Below are 12,270 nucleotides of genomic sequence, written 5' to 3'. Positions count from 1 at the left end.
AGCTCACAAAACAAGTGTTTGGGCCAATGCACAATGAGCTCATAATGTTTTACTGTCCTCTTGTGCTGCACACTGCATACCTTTACACATAAACATCGAACAAAAAGTTCGGAAATTAGTGTTTGGTAGATTATTTCTCTGTTGTAACAATGCTTCTTGGCAATGAATTTTATACCGTTGGAAAGCCTGTTTAGTTACCTTTTAAACGGTGCCCCATTTGTAAGGAACATGCATTTGTGGGATGAGCAGCACGGCTGAGTATGTGGGTTGCGCCCATGAAAAATTTGCCAAATCTTCTCTGCCAATGCCAAACAGCTTATTCTGCTGTTGCTATTGACCATCAGGCCCGTTTGCGCTGGTGTCGGCAACACCTGCACTGGAACCTGAACATGTGGAGGAACGTTATGTTCAGCGATGAGTCCAGATTCTGCCTAAGGAAGTTGGATCGTAGGGTCAAAGTGTGGAGAACTCTATGCTGATTGCTGCACCGATAGAGTAACACCTTTTGGTGGAGGCAGTGTGATGGTGTGGGGCGGCATCTCCATCACTGGAAAAACGAGGCTCGTCTTCATTGGAGGCAATCTCAATGCAGAGAGATATTGAGATGAGATTCTGCAACCAGTGGCAATCCCATTTCTCCACTGTCTGGGACCGAACTCCATCCTCTAAGATGACAACGCTCGCCCCCACAGAGCGGTTTATCAGAGACTACCTCCAGAATTTGGGAGTAGAGAGGATGGAATGGTCCTGACCTCAACCTAATTGAACACTTGTGGGATCAGCTTGGGCGTGCTGTTCGTGCTAGAGTGACCAACACAACCACGTTGGCTGACTTGCGACAAATCCTGCTTGAGGAGTGGAATGCCAGCCCACAGCAGTGTGTGAGCAGGCTGGTGACCAGCATGAGGAGGAGGTGCCAGGCTGGTGTGGCTGTGTATGGTTCTTCCACACGCTACTGAGGCTCCTGTTTGTTAAATGGCCAATATGTCTTGTTTCTTCCTTGTTACTGATAGACTTCAATCATCCAATCCACCAAACAACAGTCGATAGCAACAGCAGAATAAATAAACTGTTTGGCATTGGCAGAGAAGATTTGGCAAATTTTTCATGGCCGCAACCCACATACTCAGCTGTGCTGCTCATCCCAGAAATGCATGATCCTTACAAATGGGGCACCATTTGAAAGGTAAATAAACAGGCTTTCCAACGGTATAACATTTATTGCCAAGAAGAATTGTTACAACAGAGAAATAATCTACCAAACACTAATTTACGAACTTTTTGTTCGATGTTTATATTTTTGCATGTGGGCTTCAACAAAGCCAACGGAGAATATGTCATTAATGGTATTAAGAGTTCATTAATATATCATTAAGAGAATTCCCATTAAAAAGATTTTCCACCGAGGACAAGATCATAATGTCAACAATTCCGAGGTTTCTGTTTTATTGTTTTTATCGTGTTGGTAGGGCATTTTCACCACTGCTTTGGGTAACATGATATTTAAAGACTTGTGTGTACAAGTGTAAGATTTGTCATTTGTCTACTGACCATTAAATAAATTATTGCAATTGCTAACAATTACATTTTGATGTATTTGAAAACAGCCAAGTCTATTAGTGAAGTGTCTTAAAGGTGCTGAATTCATTACTATATCATCAAATAACTATCATCTATGTAGAGATATAGTGGAGTAATGTCTACCTGAGCAGAGAATGAAGTCACCCCTCCGGTTGCCCCTCAGGTAAATACTGTCACTACTGTTGCACTCTGTTAGTTGTAAATAGCCGACTCAGCCGTACTCAAGTATTTCCATTTTTGTACTACTTTGTACTACTTCTACTCCACTGGAATTCAGAGTGGATTATACGAGATTGGGAGCATTTCAATTGCCTCTCAACGTCTCTCAACATGGGACGCCTGAGCCGGCGCTAAAGGTGCAAACTAAGGCTACGGTGCTAGCGGAGCTGCAAGTGTTTACCTGAGGGGGAACCGGAGGGTGGGGGCTACGCTTCCGCTATGACGCTGTCGTTCGGACGGCGTTATCAGCTGTAACCACCGTATGAGAGCGGTGCAGAGCTGTCAGCAAACAGTGGGGCATGCTCACATGCACTGAAAGGTACATGCGGCCGACCGGCTACGTGAGAAGCTCCGAGTACAACACACTCAGAGGGAGAGACTTCATTCTCTGCTCAGGTACGCGTTACCCTACTATGTCTTCACATGGATGAGTTGTTTGCTGCTACATTGCTGCTGTGTCCTATAAACTACCTCGCAGTGTATACAATAGTTACAATCAGCTCCGCCTCCATTAAAATTAACATTTCTTGGGAAGGTACATTTTGCTGATAATACTTACTGTATTTGAAGTGACATTCAGTGCAGGAGTTTTACTTGTACTTGAGAAAAAGCAGTATGTATGTTATTTTGGAAGGTTTTCAATATGTTTGGAAAATTACAATGTTTTTACATTGTAGTATTGCTACTTTTACTAATAAAGGATCGGAATACTCAAGAGAATTTGTACTTCCAGAAAAGTGGTCTGAAAGCAAAAAGGAACAAGAACTGTGAGGGAATCAGAACAGGTTTCATTTTGAATTAGAATTTTCAAGGGCTCAAATGTCCAAAGGGTAAAGTCATCTCAACTCTGATTTAAAGAGTTTTTTACGCCCACATTACCCCATTCGTTTCCCTCACCTGTTTAATATTAATATGACAGACCGCTGTCCTCTTCCGACCTCTCTCAGATCTCCTGTCCTGGTTGCGTTTGTCTTTAAATAGCCCTGTAGGGTAACAATCTTCAAAGACATGTGACCTTTAGGGTTCAGTACAGGATGTGAACTGAAGGCTTTCATGACACAGGACAGCCCGCTAAACAAGGCGCTGTCCCACTTTGATTGTTCCTTTCCTCGTTACCATTTAAACCTGTAGATCAGTTATTATATTAGTTAGACTTTTGGAGCCCACTGAATCCATCCTGTCTAGGTATCATTCTTATTAGTAGATGGAGGTGGCCATTCTCACAGCAGACATTTTTTGACTTGTCAAACCCCAAAAAATAGTAATGCCAATATTTTATTCAGATGTACCAGTACTGCAGCTCATTGATATGTCTTATCTGGCACACTTACAGTAAACTCAACAGTATTATTTACACCTATGCTTTTCCTACTAACATTTAAAGCTCATATGTTGTAGAAAGTGAAGTTACTGCTTTTTAAAAATGATTATTATAAAGCAAGCCTAGGTGCTATATAAATAGAAGAAATGAGTACTAAAACCCAGATATGAGTCAGTATTGTTTTGCACATTAGGTTCCCTCGTCTCGAGGTCAGTGGGTTTTTACAATGCGTTTTTGGTAAACTGCCTGAAATAAGGTCCGTGGTTAACACAAGCTGAAGAGATTTTAACGTTTTGCTTTAAGTTATAAAATACATCAGTAAATTTCCCTCTCAACAATGTTAAAACCTACTGAAACGCAGCACAATCGACGATGCTGCTTTGCTGCAGACAGGTGGCCGCTGAGCCATAAAAGCGTCATTGTCACAGCTTTTATAGACCTGCTGAACTGAACTAGACAGTTTGAACAGTCCAAAGACATCACATCGGTTACATCTTCCACTATATTTGGAAGATTGCAACACAAAACCTGTTGAGACACAATCAAGCTGACACTTTTACACATATTAATAATCATAATAAAATATATAGTAATGTCATGCCTAATAAGTAAAAAGAAAAAAAAATTCCACAACAGGCTAACAGACATGCTGAAAATACAACAAGCTCACGTACCTAACGATGAAATAGATAGCCTGTTGGTGACTTTCAAAATGAGCCATATGACTGTTTATAGGCACAGTTTTAGATCTACAACCTCCGAGGTTAAGCTTTGGTTCAATTCAGACAACTGAAAGCACCTCCCTACTGCTCTGCACAACGCCACACGGTTAATACTGTGCAATGATTGGTTAGGTTTAGGCAACAAAAGGACTCGGTGAAGGTTAGAAAAAAGATCATGGATTGTGTTCAAATAATACCGTAACAAAATAACCTTCAACATAACGTGACAACGAAACACAACAACATAACTGCCACAAACAATCGCTGTTAACAGACTTTTTTACAAAACATTCCGTAACATTACGTGAAGTCAACAACTTGGTTACGTACTAACTTAGTTACATAAAATAAATGGACGTGTAGACTTTTGGTTTTACAGGGAACACGGACAACAGTGTAGTTTGTTTGACACATCCACACTTAGAGGACTTTCTTGCATGTTAAACTCGTAATTTGCCCACATTACATCCATTCAGCGTACCTTTCAATAATGGCCGCTCAACATACTATGTCAGTCGTTGTACTACGTCACCTGCTCTAACCGAATGCAAGAATCTGGCAGTTTGCGGAAACTTATAATGGCAACGTTTTTTTCCTGACGACTGGGCTGCAAAATCATTCTTGATCGATCCATACAAATCAACTTGGGGAACCTTGCACCACGGACTGATAGTGAACAGTCTTGAACAGACACTGATGAACTTTGAGTGAACTCAGAGGCCGCAGTCCAGAACAGAGGAAACTGCCATATCTTACTCGATGAGCTGCACCATCCACTTTATTATAACCAATAAGAGGCGTGGTTTGCAGAGGATTTTGAGACAGCAGTCCATATTACAAATACGTCTCTTGAATAAATTGTGTTGACTCTGCAAGCTTGGTGTAACTGGGAGGTGTTTTTCTGGAGATGTCTGAAAATGGCATGTACATATATGTTTTAAGCATGAAAGGTTTAGGATTAAGGAAAAGCTTGATCTTTTTTCCATATCCACATGCTGCGTTTACAGATGAAACAACATAAAAACCTTTGCAACACAAACATTTCATGGTTTTCTACAGAAATATATTCCATTCCCTTCCATGCTTAACCACTGAGAGGATGCTAGAGGTCCTACAGGTGGTCGCATGATGATGGTGTCCTCCAAAATCAGGAAGGAATTTCATGTACCCATCAATTGTAACAGCTAACTTTTGTCTTCCCACATGGTGTAAACTTTTTGGTAATTTAACAGTATGCTTTTGGTTCCTGGAACAAAATCCAAATAAACATTTTGGAAAAGACACAAATACTATAAGGTTTCCAAAAAATGTTACAAACTGGTGATAGTCTCTAGATTCACAACAACAAATAGAGATAAGACAAAAAAACTCGTAAGATGGTTAAGCATTCTCCCAGAATGTCACAGGCTGGTGTCAGCAGTCTTCATCTTTGGGGCACTGACAGAGTTGGCTACTGTCGCAGTGTCGGGCTGGGCGTCCCGGCAGAAGAACACAGCAGGGTTTTTACAGGCCCACATTGCCACCTCCCCTCCCCCTCCTCCTTTGCCGGGACTTGAACTGGACAGCTGGCTGATATTATTCACGCCGACACGACTCACGTAGCGGTCCCTTATCCGCTCCGCTTGGTTGAGCCGAATCTCCCGGTTCTGGGTTTGGCTGGAGAGGTACGCGGCAATGTTTCTGGTCCGATAGCCCTCCTCTCTGCTCCGCCCCAGTAACATGGAGATATTGGGGTTCCTCAGGGCATAGATCAGAGGGTTGATGGCTCCGTTGGCCCAGGCTAGCCAGATGGCAACTGTGTCCATCGCAGGATTGAACGTGTAGTCCCCCATTGCCGTGACCAGCCCCATCAGACAGTATGGACCCCAGCAAAAAATGATGAAGACGATCATGATCAGAACCGTGGTGGCGGTTCGCATTTCACTGTAGAATCGCAGCAAGTACGCGTATGTGGTCACTGGCCTGACTCGGATTTCAGAGAGACGAACCGTCTTGCAGATGTTGTAGTGACAAAAGCACATGAGGGAGAAGGGCAGTAAAAAACACACGACGATAAGGCAGACACTGTAAGCTGTCCCCATGCGGGAGGTCCCAGAGTGGAACACGTACATACAGTGGTAGAAACCTCGCTTATGGATCTCTGTAGGTGTTCGGACCAACAGATACCAAGGCAGAGAGAAGATGACTGCAGTTACCCACACGGCTATCAACAACTGAGTCGCTTTCTGGCGCCCTATTTTGGCCTGTGGCTGCCTGACTATGGTGTAGTACCTGTCAAAGGAGATCAAAGTCATAGTCAGGGTGGAGATGATCCCAAAGCAGGTGTTGAAAAAGCCGCTGGCCACGCAGAAACGCTCCCCGAACATCCAGGCGCCATCCTTGCTGAAGAGCATGACGAAGGAGAGCGGCAGACACAGGACGGCGGTGAGGAAGTCGGACAGCGACAGCGACATGATGAAGGCGTTGGTCACAGTCCGGAGCTGTCGGTGCTTGATGATGACGACGACGACCGCGGAGTTGCCGAGGCTGGAGAGGAGGAAGATGGAGAGGAGCACCAGGGCCTGGGTGGCCACCGCGATGCCCTGCAGGACAGAGTTGCTCTCGGCGGCGCTCAGCACCGACGGGGTGGACGCCTGGTGGAATAGACTGAGCTCGCTGACTCTTTGGTCTCCGAAAGTCGACAGGTTTCCTGTGTTCCCTACTGTGACCTCTGTGGTGACGGTCACTAGGCTGGTCACTATGGAAACAACCCTAAAGAAACAACAACAGAAAAGACAGAAAGAGGTAGAAATCATTGTACATAATCTGGACACAGCACCTCATGCATAATTTTTTGATACTAGTAGGGTAGAGTATTTGACTTTTGGTACCAACACCAAAACAATATTGCATTCGCTACTTTCCTTTGTGAAATATACATGGTTTTCAGCAAAAACAAAGGAAGTTTTCAAATTGAGAATGGTCAAAAAGCACAGCACAGCAACTTGGTTAAAACTAAATAAAAAAATTAATAATGATTTAAATCATTCCACCATGCTCGAAACATTTTTGCTCGCTTTGATTGGCTGCCTGGGCAAAGTGGGACATTTACGTGTTGCGACTCCACTCCTGGAGCTGAAAAGTTGAGAATATTTGAACTTTTATGCGGATCTAAAAAGTGTAGAATAACGTGACGAGAGGCACAAAGAGAGCAGCGGCTCAACTACTTTCAAAAAAGTTCTCATTCAACAGCTAAACAGTACAGTGAAATATGTTTCTGAAGACATTTGAGGTGAGAGTTGTTTTCCTTTGGCCGCCGTGGAATCTTACAAATGCCATTAAGAACACTAAGAGGAGGCAGAAAACCACAGATTATCTGTCTCATGTATTACTGTCAGGATATAGTAACAGTTTGAGCAAATATGACAAACGGTTATATTTTATTAAAGTTACGAACTGCGGTTTTAAGTCGTAACTAGCTCCTTATTACAGGACCAAAGCATTTCAAACCCTGAATTGCTTGTTCAGAAAAAAATTAAAAGTTAATTTATTTGTATTTGTTCACTGCAAACCAATTCGTGGAGGTACACCTTGCGTCCAGTCTGAAATGAAATGTGCAGGAATAGAAAAAGTGTGGCTGGAAAAGGGCAGGCTCCTTCAAAATAAAATATTGAGAACGGAGGTTATTATGTCTTCCCACATCACTGGTAATACCTCACCACTGTAAATAATGCAATAAATTTGGTATTACTTCTGATTTCCACACAGCTTTGGGGCCCCGTGTTCTGGAACATGCCACAGATTAGAGATGTTTATTGTTTCAAGTCCTGAGGGAGTTCTTTTCAGGAATTTGTAACCACACCAGTGGTGCCGATATCAGATTTTTTCTTAAAGGCCGTCAGTCGACTCTACGTTACAAATATGAAATCGATTCCCCATGCTATCTGTATGCTGAAATGAGCTTTCTCTATTTCGACAGATAAATATATGTTTGCGTCACCTATAGCTCCAGGAAAAAGGATGGCGCAGGAATTCCTTCTAAAAGGTTGAGTGGAATTTGTTGATAACTTGCTTACCTCAAGCAATTCTACCACTCACACGCAAATGTGCACAGTGCAATATGAAGTTTGCACAGTGCAATATGAAGTTTGCACAGTGCAATATGAAGTTTGCACAGTGCAATATCAAGTTTGCACAGTGCAATATCAAGTTTGCACAGTGCAATATCAAGTTTGCACAGTGCAATATCAAGTTTGCACAGTGCAATATGAATTTCAAAGCAGAGAGGAAAGTGGTTGGACAGAGTGAGCTACCTTGGCACAGCAGGTGAGGGAGTGTCCAGCTGGTTGGTGAAGCTCGGACCGGAGGGGTCAGCCGTGTAGTTGCTGGTGCCGCTGCCCTGCAGGGCCGTGCCAACGGGCGAATCCATCGACGAAGTGCGAACACAGCACGAGAGTCATCTATTCAGATCACAGTCAGTCCGATGGTTTCATGGAATCAAACATAGCTGCCGACAACTCCTCCTCATCCATTAGTAGTTTTTCTATTTTCATTATCTCCAAATTCATCAACGGGAGAAGGGAAAAGACAAGGGGACGTCAAATCTGTGTTCATGGGCTTGTTGGAATTATCTCTCAGTGAAATATCTAGGATTTTTAAAAGTAAATAATGGCAGTAAAGAAAATGTGTAGATTAAAATATAGTATAACACCTGAGCCCTATTTGTATATACACATATGATGGATACCAATATTTTACACCACTGTTGAAAACACACAGTTGCTCCGTGAGTAATTACATGTAAAGTCAATTATGCCTCATTGTTGTTGCAGCTACTGGCTCTGCATTTTGAAGGCCACAAAGCTCCCCAGGGCCCTTCTTCTATAGAAGGATTAAGAGGACATGGACTGATGCCGCACCTGATCCCATCATAAAAAGTGTACAGATGGAGCCACTTCAGGGGAGATTAATATCTAGAATTTATAACTCTGATATGATTTCAGTGTTTGTTCGTCAAAGTTTTAAGATGCTTTTTTTTTTTGCTTTATTTGTAATTTACATTTAGAGGTTCAACATGTAAGTTCCATTTACATATACACTTGCCAATTTAGATGACATATTGGGCCAAAATATGTGCTTCACTTCATCATTTTGATTGTTAGCTGTCAGATGACATTGATTTAAAAATGTTGCCATATTATGATATATTAAACAGCATTTACCACTGCATAGTAGTTGATACAAGTATTAATAATACTGTCATGCTGTCACAGTGGGGCTATTTATCCTACTACAGTCTGACAATATACTAAAACCCTTTTACAAGGTAATTCACATTTGCAGGTTTAAAGATTTAAAGGTTTAGCATAATGTTACCAAAACAAAGGCCCCAAAAAAACTCAGTTTCCTCAGTTCAATAACTCACCCAGAAATTAGCTGTTTGTTTACATTCCGTAAAAATAAAAGACCAAAGTCGTATTGACATTTTGTTAAAAGCACGTTTGCTAATATTTGCATGAATGCCCGTTATTCGGCAGTGACGTGTTCCCTGTGGTCCCGTGTCGTTACCTCAGACTGATTTAGTTACAATGTGTCCACAGTGACCTCCACACAGACGAGCTCGTTCATCAGTCGCGTGGTCCGGACGAGCATTTGTGTTCGATAGAGCGCGAGCGTTTCCTCTGAATGCGTTCTAGAGAGTCACAGCAGGCTGCGTACACAAACAAAAAACACGGTGTATATATTCACAACTCCGTGTCGTTAATGGCAGCTCTTAAGAATGTGGCCTTTTGAAAAACCGCTTCGTAGAGAAGAAAGTCAGTCCATTTATTTTTCTTTGTTTTCCTCAGCTGCTTCAACAACGCTGGAAGAGAAAAGAAAACATGGTCGGAGAGAACGCAGCTCCCACCCTGTTGATTTATGTACGAGGAAAAACTATTACGATACTTCTTTATATCTCCATCATAACAGCTATGGAACCCAGACGAGACCAGCCTCAGAGATCCCAGGTGTGAACGCGAGCACGAGCACGAGCTCACCAACTCTCTCTCTCTCTCTCTCTCTCTCTCTCTTTCTCGCTCGCTCTCTCTGTCTGAGTGGAAGGAGTGCGGAGTTGACGGAGCGTGTTTGAGAGCGATAAATAGCGATTTTTCGATATTTTTCTTCAGTGGGTAATGGTGTATATGATAGTGTAGTGTAGTGTGTAGGGTTCACGGGGTTTGTGTGTACATTTAGGGGATTTTAGGGTCTTTGTTTGTGGGTGTTTGCAGTCAATCAGCGCGTGCTGGTCGGCGTGCTAAACGCCACCATGCGCCTGACCGAATTAACCGGCGCTTTTCGGGTGTTCAGTGGAAGAATGCAGCCTGGCAGTGGGGGAGCTTGTCTGCCACAGCTGCGTGAAGTCCGCAGCGCGGATGAACAATGCTGTGGTCGTTTTTTTAGATAGTGTAGAAACTGCGGAAGTGGTGTTGGAGTGCGGGATCGAGGTGGGCGATAATTTCCTACCCGTTTACTCTCTCAGCTCACCGGCAGTGAAAGTTACTGTGTCCAACGTTCCACCGTTTATTAGAAATGATGCAATAATCAGAGAGCTGTCCAAACACGGGAAGGTAGTGTCTCCGGTTAAGAGAGTGTCTTCTGGGTTTAAATCTCCTCTGTTAAAGCACGTGGTGTCTCACAGGAGACATTTATTCATGATCCCGAACAACAGGAGCAGGGAGGTCAACCTCGTGTTCAAAATCCCAGTAGAGGACTTTGACTATGTCATTTTTGCAAAGACTGATGACTTTAAATGTTTCAGTTGTGGAAAAGAAAGACATCAGAGTAGAGCTTGTCCTGAGAAAAACGGCTCTCATAAAGACCAGAACCAGAGAGGTACTGAGGAGGGCAGAGGGGACAAGCAGGACGAACAGGTGGGGTCCAAAAAGGGAGGGAAGAGAAGACAAGTGGGGCCCAGGAGGTGAGGGAAGAGGAGACAAGTGGGGCCCAGGAGGTGAGGGAAGAGGGGACAAGTGGATTACAGGAGGTGAGGGAGGAGGGGACAAGTGGGGTCCAAAAGGTGAGGGAGAGTACTGGAAGACAGGTGGAGACAGGTAGTGAGGTGGACATGGAGGGAGACGAGGAGCAGCTCAAAGCCCCTCAGCTGAAGAGGAAAAAGGAAGGAAACAGTGGAAACGCACAGGCCAAAAAAGTGTCAACGAAAGGAAGTAGGAGCAGCTGAGTGTGTGTGTCCAGTTTGGAGAAGGACTCCGAGTCCAGTCTGGAGGAGGACGCCGAGTCCAGTCTGGAGGACACTGCTGCTGACAGTGAGCTCTCTAAATACAGGGCTGGCAGCTAGGAGCTCTGAAGGCTACAGTGTGGAGGAAATAAAGAGTTATCTGCTGAGGAGTAAAAATGTAAAAAGAGATAAAGTGGAGGACTACTTCTCTGACAAAGAGAAGCTCTCCAACTCTGTCAGATCACATATGAGCAGTGAAGACAGAGGAGGTCTCACAGAGCAGGAAGGCTACAGACTGAAGAAAATAGTTCAGAAGATAAAGAAAGAGCTGAACAATGATGGAGTTAGTTGGCAATGTTTTTTTGTTTTTTCATGTTTTAAGAAAATAAAGGTTTCTAAAAATCAAATCAATCTCTGTGTCTCTCGCTCTCTCTTTCTTTGTCTCTCACTCTCTGTGTCTCTCTCTGTCTGTTTCTCTCTCTGTGTCTCTCTCTGTGTCTGCCTCTGTGTCCCTGTCTCTCCTCTGTCTCTCCCTACAATCCCTTGCTCTCACCCTCTCTCTGAACCCCCCCCAATATGAACACGCTCCCTGCTTCATGTGACGTTTGATGCAGTTGTCATGGTAACTGGTGATAGATTTTTTTGCGTCCCTTGTTAAATGGCATTACAAGGTGTTTGCAAAATATGCTGCTGAAAACTGTTACATCAACCCTCCGACACACTGGATGTATAGTCCATGTTTAGTGATTCTAATAGGTGACACGGGGACGTCTCGTCATCGCGCGTTTGTTGGACAGACAGGGTTGTGTTAAGGATGTGGAGAAGAAGAATCAGTTGAGCACGTACTTTTGAGTTGTAGTGAGTATGAGATGCAGAGAGAAAGGATGAGGAATAATCTGAGGGAATTAGGGGTGCATGAATGGTGATATGGTACAAGGGTGCTTGTCAGAACTAGGATTTTATAGGTCTAGAGGGTTAAACATGGAGGATAAAATATAGGTTAATGTGGTATGGGTGGGTTTTTTATTTATTTTGTATTATTTAATTGTTATTATTTTGTTTGTTTGTTTTGTTTTAGTTTGGGGAAAATATTGCAAGTCTACTGTCTGATCCACACTCCGGAGCAGAAGGTAGCGTTAATGCATCAATAAACTGGATGCCTACAACCGCCGTAAAACCAGAAGAAGAAGAAGAAGAAGAAATGGTTTCCTGTTTGTCTACCTCATTTTCGT

General features: G+C 43.3%; 1 protein-coding gene across 1 annotated transcript; it reads right to left on the bottom strand.

The window, feature by feature from the left end:
• Nucleotides 1-4,603: 4,603 nt before the first annotated feature.
• gpr135 (G protein-coupled receptor 135) lies at nucleotides 4,604-9,822 on the bottom strand. Its single transcript, XM_031875876.1, has 3 exons — nucleotides 9,391-9,822; nucleotides 8,136-8,378; nucleotides 4,604-6,594 (listed from the first exon to the last, which is right to left on the bottom strand). Exons 2-3 carry the CDS (start codon nucleotides 8,249-8,251, stop codon nucleotides 5,244-5,246), a joined length of 1,467 nt encoding a protein of 488 aa, XP_031731736.1. The 5' UTR covers nucleotides 8,252-8,378; nucleotides 9,391-9,822; the 3' UTR covers nucleotides 4,604-5,243.
• Nucleotides 9,823-12,270: the final 2,448 nt, after the last annotated feature.

The sequence above is a fragment of the Anarrhichthys ocellatus genome, unplaced genomic scaffold (assembly GCF_004355925.1).
Source record: "Anarrhichthys ocellatus isolate YVR2014 unplaced genomic scaffold, GSC_Weel_1.0 scaffold98, whole genome shotgun sequence".
NCBI lineage: Eukaryota > Metazoa > Chordata > Actinopteri > Perciformes > Anarhichadidae > Anarrhichthys > Anarrhichthys ocellatus.
Note: the sequence above shows the minus strand (reverse complement) of the source record. Positions and strands in the feature narration are given on the sequence as shown.